The sequence below is a fragment of the Oncorhynchus tshawytscha genome, linkage group LG33, assembly GCF_018296145.1.
Source record: "Oncorhynchus tshawytscha isolate Ot180627B linkage group LG33, Otsh_v2.0, whole genome shotgun sequence".
Lineage (NCBI taxonomy): Eukaryota > Metazoa > Chordata > Actinopteri > Salmoniformes > Salmonidae > Oncorhynchus > Oncorhynchus tshawytscha.
The window spans coordinates 30,099,229-30,115,878 of NC_056461.1; the positions used below are offsets into that span (position 1 = coordinate 30,099,229).

The 16,650-nt window shown below is 43.7% G+C and overlaps 1 protein-coding gene across 1 annotated transcript; it reads right to left on the reverse strand.

The window, feature by feature from the left end:
- Positions 1-5,090: 5,090 nt before the first annotated feature.
- On the reverse strand, positions 5,091-13,070 carry arsib (arylsulfatase family, member Ib). The gene is made up of 2 exons (XM_024397697.2): positions 12,385-13,070; positions 5,091-7,684 (listed from the first exon to the last, which is right to left on the reverse strand). Exons 1-2 carry the CDS (start codon positions 12,690-12,692, stop codon positions 6,271-6,273), a joined length of 1,722 nt encoding a protein of 573 aa, XP_024253465.1. The 5' UTR covers positions 12,693-13,070; the 3' UTR covers positions 5,091-6,270.
- Positions 13,071-16,650: the final 3,580 nt, after the last annotated feature.

Below are 16,650 nucleotides of genomic sequence, written 5' to 3' on the forward strand. Positions count from 1 at the left end.
TCCATGATAAGACTATCCCCCAGGTTCCATGATATGACTATCCCCCAGGCTCCATGATATGACTATCCCCCAGGCTCCATGATATGACTATCCCCCAGGCTCCATGATATGACTATCCCCCAGGCTCCATGATAAGACTATACCCCAGGCTCCATGATAAGACTATACCCCAGGTTCCATGATATATGACTATCCCCAGGCTCCATGATATGACCCTCCCCTATTCCCCAGGGTCCATGATATGACTATTCCCCAGGCTCCATGATATATGACTATCCCCAGGCTCCATGATATGACTATCCCCCAGGCTCCATGATATGACTATCCCCCAGGCTCCATGATAAGACTATACCCCAGGTTTCATGATATATGACTATCCCCCAGGCTCCATGATATGACTATCCCCCAGGCTCCATGATATGACTATCCCCCAGGCTCCATGATAAGACTATTCCCCAGGCTCCATGATATATGACTATCCCCCAGGCTCCATGATGTAATGATGCTGAAGAGTGTAAATCACTTGAATGTCAACAATGTTGACAGCCTCAGCTATGTATGTTTCTACCGTGCAGTGTTCCCCAACTATTGCATGTTGTTAGCGCATGAGAGACCACTTCAATCCAGAAGCTAGGGGTTGGGCCTGCAGGATCAGAGAGAGAGAGAGAGAGAATGAGAGAGAGAGAGAATGAGAGAGAGAGTTCAGGTATCAACAGGGGTTGATGTGACTGACATTGATGGTCCAAACCCAGACTTCAGTCTAGTGAGCAGAGAACATTCTTTGTTCAGGTATCAACAGGGGTTGATGTGACTGACATTGATGGTCCAAACCCAGACTTCAGTCTAGTGAGCAGAGAACATTCTTTGGCAGTAGTCATGGTAACATGAGATGAGGCTGAGGCATGCCAGTACTATACGGAGTAATGGATGGGATTAGGAGACTTTGGGTTGAGTTTGTCTGCAGGGTCCGTGAGTGCAGCCAGGGATACAGGCAGCTGCACCATAGAATCAAGCTCTGGAAGAGAACTGGCAGGGAGTTCAGAGGTCAAGCTAGGGGGTGAAAAACCTGTTGTTGCCTGAAATGTCGCTAGCTCTGGACACAATATTTCACATCTGAAAGAAATCTGGGTAACACTTTATTTGGATAGTCCAAATAGTAGATGGTTTAATGTAGTAGATGGTTTAGATGGTCAGTATATGGTGAATAACTGTCAACATTTCAACTATCTACTAACCCTAGCCCTAACCTTAACACACATCCTAACCCTAAACTTAAAGGCCCAGTGTAGTCAAAATTCAAATGTGCCTGTGTTTTGTATCATATTGTACCACAGCTGATGAAACTAACATGGTAAAAGTATGAACGTTTTGTATCAGTGTTATCTCCTGATAGCTGCTGGTTTAAAATACAATCTACACATGACCATCTAATCAGCAGATTTACAAGGACGGGAGTTTCGGCTTGTCTGGGGACATCACCAGGTGGTGAATTGGTTAACAGACCAATAACAAAGAGAGTTCCAAACCCTTTCTGCCAATAACAGCTAGTATTCAGTTTCCCCCTCCCAACCCAGACCATTACCGGACAGTCCTAGCTAAATTCTTGCTTGAGAATGTATTTAGCTGAATAGCTATGTGTCAATTTTAATGTACAACTATTACAGTAAGGTAGTTATTGTTAACCAGAAATGATTTGCGTCACATATACACCCTCTCCGGCGCTCAAGGTCATCAGAGTGCTCATTATTACGCACATCTATCACCATCGTTACGCACATCAGCAGCTCATCAGACTCACCTGGACTCCATCACCTGTCTGATTAGCTTCCCTATGTCACTCCCTTTGGTTCTTTCCCCAGGTGTTCTTGTTTCTGTTCCAGCGTTTATGTCTGTAAGCTACCCGTATTTCTTGTTTTGTTCTATGTTCATTTATTTATTAAATACACCTCCTGAACTTGCTTCCCGACTCCCAGAGTACAAGTTACAATTCGATATAAAAACAGCTGCATTGGCCTTTTAACCCTAACCTTTAACCCTTCCCCTAACCTTTAACCCTTCCCCTAGCCCTAACCCTTATTCTAAACCCTACCCTAACCCTAACCTTAGCAAGCAGTTGCTTATCAACAGGAACACCTGCTCTTTCCAAGACAAAGACTGACCAGGTGAATCCAGGCGAAAGCTATGATCCCGTATAGATGTCACTAGTTAATCCACTTCAATCAGTATAGATGAAGGGGAGGAGACAGGTTAAAGAAGGATTTTTAAGACTTGAGACATGTATTGTGTTTGTGTGCCATTCAGAGGGTGAATGGGAAAGACAAAATATTGAAGTGCCTTTGAAGGGGGTATGGTAGTAGGTGCCAGGCACACTGGTTTGTGTCCAGAACTGCAACACTGCTGGGTTTTTCCACACTCAACAGTTTCCTGTGTGTATCAAGAATGGTCCACCACCCAAAGGACATCCAGCCAACTTGACACAACTGTGGGAAGCATTGTAGTCAACATGGGCCAGCATCCCTGTGGAACGCTTTCGACATCTTGTAATCCATGCCCTGACGAATTGAGGTGGTTCTGTGGACAAAAAAAGGGGGGTGCAATTCAATATTAGGTAGGTGTTCCTAATGTTTTGTATGGGACTATCCAAATAAAGTGTGACAAAAATGTGTCTCAGTCATAAGGAGCGAACCACAGTGATAAGAACGGCCCCTATAACATGTAAAGAAATCATGAGTCACTCAACACAGTCATCTGCTGCATAACAACTGCATTGTGTCAACTCTGACAAGCTCCTTTTCTGAGAGCTCACAATAGAAACAAATTCATTCTGTAAATCCTCCTCTACCACATCCATACATTTCTCTTAGCTGTATTTTATATTCAAACCAAATGAAATTGTATTTGTCACATGCGCCAAATACAACAGGTGGAGACCTTAATGTGATATGCTTACTTACAAGCCCTTAACCAACAATGCAGTTTTAAGAAAAATAATAGTTAAGAAAATATTTACTAAATCAACTCAAGTTTAAAAAATGTACAATTACACTTGCCAATGCTCCTTTTCATACTGGTAAAGGTCACGGGAGGATTGTAGATCACATAGTAAAAGCTCTTCAGGTAGCACAAAATAGACAGTGCAATAAACTCCAATGCTAAGTAGAATGGGGAGTAAATGGCCTAAAATGGAAATATCTCCCATTAACTCTATGTAGAGTCATCTCTATGAGATTCACATTACTGTGAAAAGACAAAATCATGTGCATTAAGATCTGTCCATGTCATTAATCAGACAGTAGTAATGGCCAGTGAGTCAGCCTTGGTTCACTTTAGATGAATTATGGTCTTTAATAAATGCACTTGTCCGATCTCTATCTCTCTCCCCCTCCAATTTACCCCCTCTCTCTCACACAGACACACACACACACACACACACACACAGCTGGACAGAGATCATCTGTCATCTCTTCGTCTTCTATTCCAGGAGACGTCTGCCCTCTCCATAGTTCCCATATGGAGACAAACATCTGCTTTACTGAACAGTTAAGAGATAATGGCCCAAGCATTTTTCCTGGACATTTTGTTTTTCTTGAATGCCTCAGATTCAGAGATATCATTAACTATTTTCTGAGATGATGAGTCTCTCTGCAGCTGCTCCTCTTACAACCTTGAGTGTATTTGAAAGCCACTGTAACACTGTAATATTTTGACAACAAGAGTAGTTTTCTCCTTGCTGTCCCCAGTCCACCTGGCCATGCTGCTGTTCCAGTTTCAACTGACCTGAGCCCTAGGACCATGCCCCAGGACTACCTGACATGATGACTCCTTGCTGTCCCCAGTCCACCTGGCCATGCTGCTGCTCCAGTTTCAACTTCCACCTGACTGTTCTGCCTTATTATTATTCGACCATGCTGGTCATTTATGAACATTTGAACATCTTGGCCATGTTCTGTTATAATCTCCACCCGGCACAGCCAGAAGAGGACTGGCCACCCCACATAGCCTGGTTCCTCTCTAGGTTTCTTCCTAGGTTTTGGCCTTTCTAGGGAGTTTTTCCTAGCCACCGTGCTTCTACACCTGCATTGCTTGCTGTTTGGGGTTTTAGGCTGGGTTTCTGTACAGCACTTTGAGATATCAGCTGATGTACGAAGGGCTATATAAATAAATTTGATTTGATTTGATTTGATTTTCTTGGAGTTCTTCCTGAAAGCTTGTGTCATGCAGTGTTGAGGGAAATCTGAAGAGGGAGAGCAGAGTCTAAGACTATGGTGTGTTGGTGAATACATTATTTACAGTGTGTAGTGGGAGTAGGCTGAATCAACTAGATTCAGTCATGGGACCATTTTGTTCTTGAGTGGAGGGTCAGGGGGTTGGAACATAATTACAAATCATTTTTTGACTGCAAATTGACCGCAATCGGCCCAAACAGATATAATATTTGACTAAAACATTTACATTTCAAACCTTGCTTACATTTATATACAATCACATATATCTCTCTATTATGCATAGGAATACTTTGGAACAGATTTCCATAATGAAAACCACTTCGAGCTGATTGTCTGATGTTTTTACAGTATTTTATGTCCAACAGTAAAAGAAAATGTAAAAATATAGATAACAAAATTCTAAAAAAAAAAAAAGAATAATTTGGCTCAGAATACTTGGGTTGCCAAATAAAATCACATGCGGGCCAAATTCGGCCGCGGGCCACCAGTTGGGGAACCCTAGAATAGGCCCTAGCTGTGTTTAGGAAGGCCAGACAGACCTTTGTATTTAAATTCCCTGCTGAGGCCTGATTACATTCTTGGTAGATTTCTGAATCAATCATTTACTACAGAGTTGAATGGTTTCCATTGGAGAAAATCCACTATCAGCACAGCCCCTTTACAACCTTCTACAGACTGTTGTGACATGAAGAGAGCAGTCTTAAGATAATAACTTCAAGACATATCATTTCACTAACACTCTTCCTTTCAGTTTCCATTAGGTTGTGCACAGTTGCCTACCAAAGTAGGATGACATACCTTCATGTCCACCAATGGTCTGTCTGTCTGTTGTCAAGATGGGGGTGTCACAAAGAAGTAAAAAGGTGTGGTTATCACAAAGACATATAGAGGCATATGATGTTAGTTTCTGTGGTTATCACAAAGACATATAGAGGCATATGATGTTAGTTTCTGTGGTTATCACAAAGACATATAGAGGAATATGATGTTAGTTTCTGTGGTTATCACAAAGACATATAGAGGCATATGATGTTAGTTTCTGTGGTTATCACAAAGACATATAGAGGAATATGATGTTAGTTTCTGTGGTTATCACAAAGACATATAGAGGAATATGATGTTAGTTTCTGTGGTTATCACAAAGACATATAGAGGAATATGATGTTAGTTTCTGTGGTTATCACAAAGACATATAGAGGAATATGATGTTAGTTTCTGTGGTTATCACAAAGACATATAGAGGAATATGATGTTAGTTTCTGTGGTTATCACAAAGACATATAGAGGAATATGGTATTACCCACTGGGCACAGACGTCAGTTCAACATCTAGCTTTGATTTATACTTGGTTGAGTTGTCAACTAATGTGAATTCAACAACAAATGTCACCGTGTCATTGGGTTTAGGTTAAAGGTTGGGTGTAAAAAAGACCAAATGCCCTTATGCTGATGATTTATTGTGAATCCAATGAGTTTTCTACGTTGAATCAACATCATCACATTTTTGGGGGGTTGAAATGACGTGGAAACAACATTGCCTCAACCAGTTTTTTCCCAGTGGGTAGTGTCTTTGGTTTTCACAAAGAAGTAAAGAATCTGACGTTACTTTCTGTGGTTATCAACAACAACAAAAAAGAAGTTGTTTCGTTTCTTAGACATTCTCAAAAACATTCCCATAACAGGTCAGTTAATTAGTAGTCCATTAACCCACAATTGAGTAGGTCAAAGTATACATGCAGCATGTTCAATTCACTTAGCTACACACTACGTATAGATGTAGTGGAACATTTAACAAATACCATAGAACACAATAGTCTTACATCCAAAAACATCTAAAGGCACAGACAAAGAGATGCACAATAGTAAATATCATTTTCCCTTTTCACAAGCACACACAGGTGTGAAAACGGATATTGCTGGCTCAGAATATTGTTGCCGTGTTAAATGTATAGTCAGGATTGAGGAGTCACGGAATACATTTAGAAAGTTACCTACCCAACCCTGACGAAGGCTACATGTGACTGAGTGTCATTCACTTTCCCAGCTCATATTCTATTGGACATTATCCTTGTATTCAGTTTCTTGAAAAAGGATCTCAGTTTACCCAGCTTGCATTTCTTCTTCCTTTTATTCCTCCCCTTTTTGTAGACCCCGTTCCATTTCTGCTCGTCTTCGTCCCCCCCGACCCAGGGTACCCAGGCTCCCCCGTTGCGGTCTGGGTTGGCCCGGGGGTCGTCAGTTGGGAACCGGACCGGGACGGCAGTGCGGTTGTAGTAGGCCAGACGTGCTAACAGCTGTTTGACCACATCAGGCCTCTGCAGCGCCAGGTCACTGCGTTCATAGGGGTCTCTTGTGATGTTAAAGAGCCACACAGACTTCCCTGTTCCTCCAGTGTTCCGCTCCAGGGTCCACCAGCTGCCGGGGAAGTTGGCCAGTACCTGTGGTGGGACCCAGTCTCCATGGCCCGGGTCCCCTGTTAGCAGCTTCCAGTCCCCCACCCGGATGGCAGCCTGGACCGTGGTGTCCCACAAATGCTGGGCCTCCTGCCCAGAACCAGATGGGGGCAGGCCAGTGCGCCGATGGAGCGGGTCAATGTTATGGAGTATCTCCAGGCGTGGAGACTCTTTGCCTTCACTGATGGTTGGCCACACATTGTAGCCATCCAGACCCTCAGTCAGTGACACGTTACCCCCAGCCAGACCCACCAGGGTTGGATACCAGTCAGTGATGTGCATGAGGGCCTTGGAGACCCTCCGCTTGTTATGCAGCAGTGGGCTGTGTACGAAGCCCACACCACGGACACCTCCCTCCCAGTAGGTCCCTTTACGTCCCCGTAGGGGCCAGTTACTCCCCCCAGTGAACGGCTGGGCACCGTTGTCAGTGGAGAAGATGAGCACACTGTTGCGGTAGTAGCCGTACTTGCGCAGAGCGTAGGTGACATTGCGTACAGCCTCGTCTACGATGGACACCAAGGCTGCGTACTTCCTTCTGGCTACGTTCCCCATCCCGCGGTAGGGGTAGATGTAGGCCTTGGGTGACTGAAGGGGCGTGTGGACAGCCTGGAGGGAGAGGAACATGAAGAGGGGCTGGCGGGACGGGTCGTGAGTGGACAGGATCTTGCGTACCCTCTGTGTGTAGAGGTGGGTGGAGAACTTGCCTCCACGGCCCCAGGCCACGGTCTCCCCCTCGTGGAGGTCGTAGCCACATAGGCCTGGTCCGTCACAGGAACCATACGTGTAGTAGTCCACACTGCCCGTCAGAGAGCCAAAGTAGCTGTGGAAGCCTCTGCGTGTGGGCAGACACTCCTTCCTGTAGAAGCCAAGATGCCATTTGCCCACCATGTGAGTAGCGTACCCTGCTTCCTGCAGTCGCTGTGGGAGTGTGGTCATGTCCAGGGGGAGGCAGTTGGGCTGTCGAGGCCGGATGATGGAATGCTGAAGGCCTGTGTGGATCTGGTATCTGTGTAAAGAGAAATAATATCCAATACCAAATCTTAATCATCCTCATTGATTATGTACAAAACACGTTCAGCTGGAACTGATTCCAAAATACAGTCATGATGCTTAGAACAGCCTTACTGAAGATACTCTGTCATTACAGATAAGTAGTTTGTGCTCTACCAACCTTTTAATTACAGTGTGGTTGACAAAGCTTGTTTTACAGCCTGACTACAGCTTTCAAGCCATAAAAGGCAACTAATGAAGTCAATTAGTCTTTAAGGAACCACTCATGTAAACATAAGCGTTTGTTTTCTGCCAGGAGTCTCCTTAAATGGAAGGAGAAGGGTATTACTGGCATACTGTGCGAGGATACACTGAAAAAAAGGAGTTCAAAAATATTATTTGGCTATTATTCTGCATGGAACCCAAAAGAGTTCTACCTGGAACCAAAAGAGTTCTACCTGGAACCAAAAAGTATTCTCATCTGGGTACAGTCAAAGAATCATTTTAGGTTCTAGATAGCACCTTTTTTCTAAGAGTGTTACGGGTGAGAAAAGGAATGTTGCAGAAATATGAAGAACAAGTATAGCCCCCTACTGAACTATAATAAACACTACGATGTCTGTGCTGATGCCACTAACAGAAATACCAAACCATTCTACATAAAAAAAATATTGCATTTTTCATAAACCTTGAACATTTCCCTATTTTTAGTAGCGTGTAGTACTTCAGTTACCTTATACAACATTAAAACACTTGTACCTTGTCCCTGTATAACTGTTGACTGGCCGCCCAGGTTATCTGCATGGTCTGATATTTGGGTGGTCTGCACTGCAGTAAGCACGCAGACACACTCCACTTCCTTCAGGCAAGCCCCTTCCCATATCCGACCCGCACTGAGTCAAATGAGCCCCTTCCTCCCATGACCCACACTGAGACTGAATGATCCCCTTCCTCCTGCGATCCACACTGAGTCTGAATGATCCCCTTCCTCCTGCGATCCACACTGAGTCTGAATGATCCCCTTCCTCCTGCAATCCACACTGAGTCTGAATGATCCCCTTCCTCCTGCGATCCACACTGAGTCTGAATCATCCCCTTCCTCTCACAACCCTAATTGAGTATGAATGAGCGCCTTCCTACACGACCCACACTGGGTCTGAATGAGCCCCTTCCTCCTTCGACCCACACTGAGTCTGAATCATCCCCTTCCTACCCAACCCACACTGGATCTGAATGAGCCCCTTCCTCCTACGACCCACACTGGGTCTGAATCATCCCCTTCCTCTCACAACCCAAATTGAGTATGAATGAGCGCCTTCCTACATGACCCACACTGGATCTGAATGAGCCCCTTCCTCCTACGACCCACACTGGGTCTGAATGAGCCCCTTCTTCCAACGACCAACACTGAGTCTGAATGAGCCCCTTCCTCTTATGACCCACACTGATTCTGAATGAGCCCTTCCCTCACGACCCACACTGGGTCTGAATGAGCCCCTTCCTCCTACGACCCACAGTGATTCTGAATGAACCACTTCCGCCCACGACCCACAGTGATTCTGAATGAGCCCCTTTATCTAACGGCCCACACTGGGTCTGAATGAGCTCCTTCCTCCAACGACCCACACTTGGTCTGAATGAGCCCCTTTATCTAACGGCCCACACTGGGTCTGAATGAGCATGTGGTGATAGGGTCTACTGAGAGTTGATGTAAAGGGTGATGCAGTGCAGATATACACACACCTACAAATAAACATTCCACGGCTCTATTCCCTCCCTCCCTATCTCCTTACCTCCCTCACTCCCATCTCTAACTGTAAATGGGCCTGTTTCTAGATGTCGAGTGGATGGCTATTACGCTATTATACTCTTTTTCAGTAAGATCGTGTGTCATGTCCTCACTCCTCAGCCTAAAAAAAAAGTGTGTTGCTCCTGTCTGTTCATCAACTCCTCTTGCTCTTGTTCATTACCTGAGTGTTGCCGGGGAGACAACAGCTAATTACACTCTCCTTTCAAAAGCTCTGAAGATCCAGAACTAGGTTGAACTGTTCCCCTAGTGACAGGCTTCCAACCGACCCCATAACACACAAACATACACACATACACACACACACACACACACACACACACACACACACACACACACACACAGTGCTCTGATGGCCCCACAGTTGTTGTTCAGGCTGCAGCCCAGCAGCAGCTGTGTGATATGCCAACATCACCACTCCTGAAAAGTACTTCAAGCAAACGCCACAACTGAGATTCCTAGTAATCCATTCTCACCAAAAAATATTTAGCAACCCTACATTTTCTCGATAAGACCTCCCCAAGTTGTCAACTCTAAAAGACGTTAAGGCATATCAATAAGTACAACCTTCTCTGAGTACTTCAATAGAGGTAACATAATGTGTGTTTTAGGTACATTACTCTGAGGAGACAAGGACTCCACCCAAGCGTTGTGTCGTTCATTTTCAATTCTCTTCCTAAGCTGGTGTTCATATGGTTATTATCTTCCTACGCTGGTGCTCATATAGTTGTTATCTTCCTACGCTGGTGCTCATATGGTTGTTATCTTCCTACGCTGGTGCTCATATGGTTATTATCTTCCTACGCTGGTGCTCATATGGTTGTTATCTTCCTACGCTGGTGCTCATATGGTTGTTATCTTCCTGGTACGCTGGTGCTCATATGGTTGTTATCTTCCTACTGGTGCTGGTGCTCATATGGTTGTTATCTTCCTACGCTGGTGCTCATATGGTTGTTATCTTCCTACGCTGGTGCTCATATGGTTGTTATCTTCCTACGCTGGTGCTCATCTTATGGTTGTTATCTTCCTACGCTGGTGCTCATATGGTTGTTATCTTCCTACGCTGGTGCTCATATGGTTGTTATCTTCCTACGCTGGTGCTCATATACGCTGGTGTTGGTTTATCTTCCTACGCTGGTGCTCATATGGTTGTTATCTTCCTACGCTGGTGCTCATATGGTTGTTATCTTCCTACGCTGGTGCTCATATGGTTGTTATCTTCCTACGCTGGTGCTCATATGGTTGTTATCTTCCTACGCTGGTGCTCATATGGTTGTTATCTTCCTACGCTGGTGCTCATATGGTTGTTATCTTCCTACGCTGGTGCTCATATGGTTGTTATCTTCCTACGCTGGTGCTCATATGGTTGTTATCTTCCTACGCTGGTGCTGGTGTTATCTCACGCTGGTGCTATGGTTGTTATCTTCCTACGCTGGTGCTCATATGGTTGTTATCTTCCTACGCTGGTGCTCATATGGTTGTTATCTTCCTACGCTGGTGCTCATATGGTTGTTATCTTCCTACGCTGGTGCTCATATAGTTGTTATCTTCCTACGCTGGTGCTCATATGGTTGTTATCTTCCTACGCTGGTGCTCATATGGTTGTTATCTTCCTACGCTGGTGCTCATATGGTTGTTATCTTCCTACGCTGGTGCTCATATGGTTGTTATCTTCCTACGCTGGTGCTCATATGGTTGTTATCTTCCTACGCTGGTGCTCATATGGTTGTTATCTTCCTACGCTGGTGCTCATATGGTTGTTATCTTCCTACGCTGGTGCTCATATGGTTGTTATCTTCCTACGCTGGTGCTCATATGGTTGTTATCTTCCTACGCTGGTGCTCATATGGTTGTAATCTTCCTACGCTGGCGCTCATATGGTTGTGTTTATCTGGTCTCTGCTTGCTAGAGCAGATAAAGCAGCCCTCAACCGTTGTTTCACAATACTGGCCTCTCACCCTCCATCTCTCCACAGTCCATCTCAACAACAGATGTTTCTGCTCATGTACCTGGGGTAGAAAGTGAGTTATCTACAGCATTTATCTTCCCCAACAATTTACAGCTATTTCCTGGTAAAGTACACCAAGTGCATGACTATGTGGAATATGTACGTATCCCTCACCTCTATTGTATATGTATTCAAACCTGGTTCAATGTCTGTGCAATGGCTTTCTGAGACTTACAGGACAGCCAGGGTTTACCCTGTTTCCCATGGGAAAACAAAAACGACTTTGTTTAGATTTCCTGACAATTCTTATTGACTTATGAATGATCTTCAGACTAACTCATCTGTTATGACTGACTATAGCTGCCAACAGGAGAACTTCCAGTAAATGCTGCTGTTGTTCTGTGTTGCATGGGATAAAGATCACTATGGACAGCTCATTAGTGCAGAACGTTTACATAGCAACATTTGTTTCCAGCACTGGGGGAGACATTTATAAGCACTCTACGTGAGTAAGGGCATTGTACTGTTCTGACTCTGAGGCCCTGGGGAACACCAGTTGGCATAATGGAATGCATTTTAACATGCGCATATTTATCTCTAAACGCACCCTGCATCTTGATCATGATGCATCACAACTATATGTAGTGTATCAATACATAGGTGTATAATTAGGAAACTACATTGTAATTCCTCACCTGGATGTACACCGTAATTACAGATAAAAATGTAGCCTTCATAAAACAATAAGTGTAACGGTGTGATCAAGAGAATTCTTAATTCTGGAGAATCTCTTATCCAGAGCGACGATGTTTAAGTGACTTGCTCAAGTGCATATCGACAGATTGTCTTCGACAAGTCGGCTTTGGGAAGTGCTCAAAAATTGAAGCCAGATGCTGACGCAAACTGAGGTTATGCTAGGTTATTTTTACGTCTGCTACGTTAGGTATAGGTTTACGTTTACCTGCCCGTGATCAGCTGACTGCGTGACGGAGTGCAGATAGGTTGAACGTAATAATTCTCCAGCTTCACCCCTTCGGAGGCCAGTTTGTTTAGAGTTGGAGTACGAATGTCCGGGTTGTGGTAACCTATGTCATTGAAGCCTTGGTCATCCGTCAGTATGAATATGATGTGTGGTGGTTGTTTGGGCTCAAACGTAATAGAGGGATCGTTTTGAGTGTGCTCCTCCACTTTATTCGGCTTGATCCATTCCATGGATAGATAGCCAAAACTTAGCAAACTGACCATTGAGAGGCTGGTAGCTGCGTGCATTTTTACAACTTTAGATTGTAATTGGACATTAGAGTCGTTACGGTCCTCGCACTATAGTACTCCTCGCACTCTGTATCACACACATTCTTGAAATTAAACGAATACACACGCGCGTAACGTATCCAAGGATGTAGAGTGGAAAAAGATGAAACATTGTTATCGCCACAGATTCTCATTCGTCATGACCGTCCAGCGCTTACAATGTCCAAGCTTCTGTTCTGTAAACTTGGGCTCTAAATTTTGAACGCTACTCCTGCACATTAGAACGTTACAATTAGCCTATCTATACATTTTCCACCGATCCTCCTTCTCAGTGGTTGCTGTTACTCCGCCTGCGTCTCAGCACAGAATTTGAAACAAGACCCTTCATAGACCCATCCCTCCGCCTCTGGTACAATGCAAGCCCCGTGCTCCTCATCTCAAGGAAAGTTGGCTCCATTGCATTGAAAAAAGAGCATCCCATTTATTTTACTATGCAAAAATGTATTCAAGGGACCATACAAAGACCATACATCTAAAATCTCAGATTATAGGTAGAAAAACTTTATTATCAAAGTCGACCTACTACAATTAGGCCTATGCTGTGTTCAAGTATGCCAATACTATTAACCCTTCTACATTTCAAAGGTTGTAAGACCTTATACCCCTTGCAGACCATAACCTTTAGTGTACTCATAGAATGATTATTCTGAGTTATCCTATATTTAAAGGCATGATTATAACTATAGTATCAAAGTTCGAATGAGAGTAGCTATGTACAGTAAGCTTCAGTCAACCTACAATTAGGTCTATGGTGTGGCTACTGCTACATTCTAAAGGTTGCAAGATCACGGACCATACCCCTTAGAGAGCAGAGTCATGAAACAATGGACCCCTCATAATCATTCTATGTGTGCAGTAGTCTAGCAATACCTGATATATCCCATTATAGAAGTCATGCCTTAGGATAGGGTGTGGCTTGACAGAGAAGGTAGACATAAGGTTGATGAAGCATCAGATTTACCTGTCTGCTTCAGAGGAACCTGCACTCTTCATACTTGTGTGTTCACATGGAACGTTTCACCCTGTCAAATCAAAAACACACCCTAACAAGCTCTTCCCTCTATACCCCTGGGCACAATATTAACAGTACAGTGCAACTACAGTGTACCAAAGGTTTATTCTCTCCACTCACAGCAATTTATACTTTTGCTGTTTCACTGCTATACCACCACCAAAAAGTGGTCTTAGCACAATGGTTTGTATCAGTGTCAAAAATCCAGCAATGTTGCCTGACTAAAATCTATGCCTGCAACTGTTGACTTTATTAACGCCTGTTTGCCAAGACTAGAAGAACCTCGTTACAAGCCACAGAGCAGAGGAAGGTGCAGCTGGATATTTCTGGTGCGCCTGGGCATTGGGAGACGGACAGTGCAGGTTGTTATACAACTCTGTACCATTCCACCACTGAACATTGCTTTTCTCTCTCCAGTCCACTGGAGAGGGAAGTGCTTCAATGTCAGTTCATAAGAGCTGCCTTTCATAGTTCCGTTACTGAGGTTATTGAAACTTTCTGCTTGCCTTCTGTCCTTGAAAGTCCTACCCTCCCACACTACATAGGAAATAGGTATTTATAAAGAGACAGCTTTAATAACTTCGAAACTGTACATCTTTGTGAAGGGGGAAATTCCAACAAAACAGAGAGTACGAGAGTTAACTTTATTCATTTTCCATTGAATTGATGGATTCATTGTCCTCTGTGGTGGTGGGGGTGTATCAGGCCACAGAATATGGACAGTAGATGCATGTGTAAACTTCCTCAATGGAGAGCTGCTTTGAGAGGGGGTGTATTAGTAACGCTTGCAGTAAGCTAGCAGGGTGTTAGTCTTTAGTAGACTGCAATAATAATACCAAACCATTCCTAGGATTTGTTCTGGCGTTAAATAAGGTTTCCCTCTGGAACCTTGCGTCTACACTGATTGAAACAGGTTTAATGACAGAAGTTCCTCTGTAAACCCATGTAAGATTGTCTTTGCAGGGGGAAAAGATTTTCTTCCTTTCTCCTCTCTCTCATCCCTTGGCGCAAAATAACAGCCAACAGGAGAGTTGTCAATGGGCATTCATTTCCCCTTTACTAGGTGGCAGGTAGCCTAGTGATTAAGAGTGTTGAGCCAGTAGCTGAAAGGTAGATGGTTCGAATCCTTGAGCTGACTAGGTGAAAAATCTTTTGATTTGCTCCTGTAAGTCACTCTGGATAAGAGCATCTGCTAAGTTACAAAAATGTAGAGTTAGCTTTTCGCAAGTCTAATTCAATGGAATAGTCACTGTAGTCATTGTCTGGTGTTGACGGGATGAAAGGTGGGTCTTCCAGAGCTGCCGGTCACAATCTCCTGCTACTCCAGTCTGGTGTCGCTCCTAAACTGGTCCACATACGTGACTTCTGACCTGTCCCTTCTGCTGGACCTATGAGGTAGTAATGGGTATGAAATAATGATAAGAACGCAAAAATAAGTCAAAAGGTCTTTGAAATCCAATATATGTCTTAGTGAATGGCTGTCAATTATAATTCATGTTTGAACATGTTCCTACTTTTAGTAAATCTGTTATTAAAGTGGTCAGGCCAGAGGAAGGGTTAGGGTTAGAGGTGGAGGGCAACAGGCAAACATGTCATGTCCCATCACAAGACTATGCTCATGTGGTTAGCAATCACATTTCTTATGCTTAAACGACTCACTAGAAGTCACACATCTGTTCCAGCATATCTGACAGTTTGGTCATGATATTCATTCAGGGAGTAAAATAGCCAGTATGATATTAGTGGCGCATTGACAATAATATCTAGGGGCGCAACTTTCACAAAAAAATCCCCCCCCACCCCCAGTTTTTTAATTGGAATGTGATATTTTTTTTTTAACACAAAAACGAGGCAATTAGTGTGCTTTAGGACCATGCGAACGCCTCCGAACGGTCAGGGTTGGCTGTTAGAAGTGTTATCCGACTGGATCAAAAATGGCTACATTTCTAAAATTGCGCCCCTGATAATATCGATATCGATAATATCGATACTACTCCCATCCCAGTGAGCACAATACGTCTTTTCAACGTCTTGTGCTCATTGGGATAAACCATGGTTTGAACAGGAAGAGTCTGTTGTTTGGTTGGGGTGATTTAGGCCATATCTATTCTCTACCAGAGCGAGGTATGACATCAGATTAGAAAATGTGTACTTTATGACGAGTTGTTCTTGTTGTTTCCCTCAGCACAAACTGAATGGATTTCTGTGTGGGTTTCTTGTTAATGCAGCACAATTATTTAATATTATACTGATAAATACCACAGGCCACTTTGTACTGTAACATTATCTTCTCAGTTTCAGTTTTTGAAACTGTCATTTTCAGTCATGTGTTCGAGCTTGTGCCCATTTTATTTTATTTAACTAGGCAAGTCAATAAAGAACAAAATCTTATTTACAATGACAGCCTACCGGGGAACAGTGGGTTAACTGTTCAGGGGCAGAACGACAGATTTTTACCTTGTCAACTCAGGAATTAGATCCAGCAATTTTACGGTTTCTGGGCCAACGCTCTAACCACTAGGCTACCTGCAGCCCGTTTTGAAATGTCCCCTCTCCTACTTTAACTGACACCCAACATAATGCCATTTTGGTAGAATAATCTGTTTCAGATATTGTCCTATATTCCTTTGCACAGCCTTTTGTTGTTTCATTTCTGGGAGAGTTTACAGGGTGTTTGACGCCATCGTGTGTTATGTTGATGAATTGAAAACCAATAAATACATTTATGACGGCACAGTCCTACGTTACTCTGCCACGATCCACGTTCAAAACAACTGGTAACTCGGAAATCTCTTCCGATTTTGGTGCGTTCAAAACAACTGGGAACTCGGAAACAACGAGCACCGAATGGGAAAATCGATGTGAACGGTCATCCAACTCGGGAACTTGGGCCTCTTTCTAGAG

Coding starts and splice junctions, on each gene's coding strand:
- arsib (XM_024397697.2), bottom strand. CDS start 12,692: ATGCACGCAGCTACCAGCCTCTCAATGGTCAGTTTGCTAAGTTTTGGC. Junction 7,685..12,384: donor AGTCAGCTGATCACGGGCAG/GTAAACGTAAAC, acceptor CTCTTTACACAG/ATACCAGATCCACACAGGCC.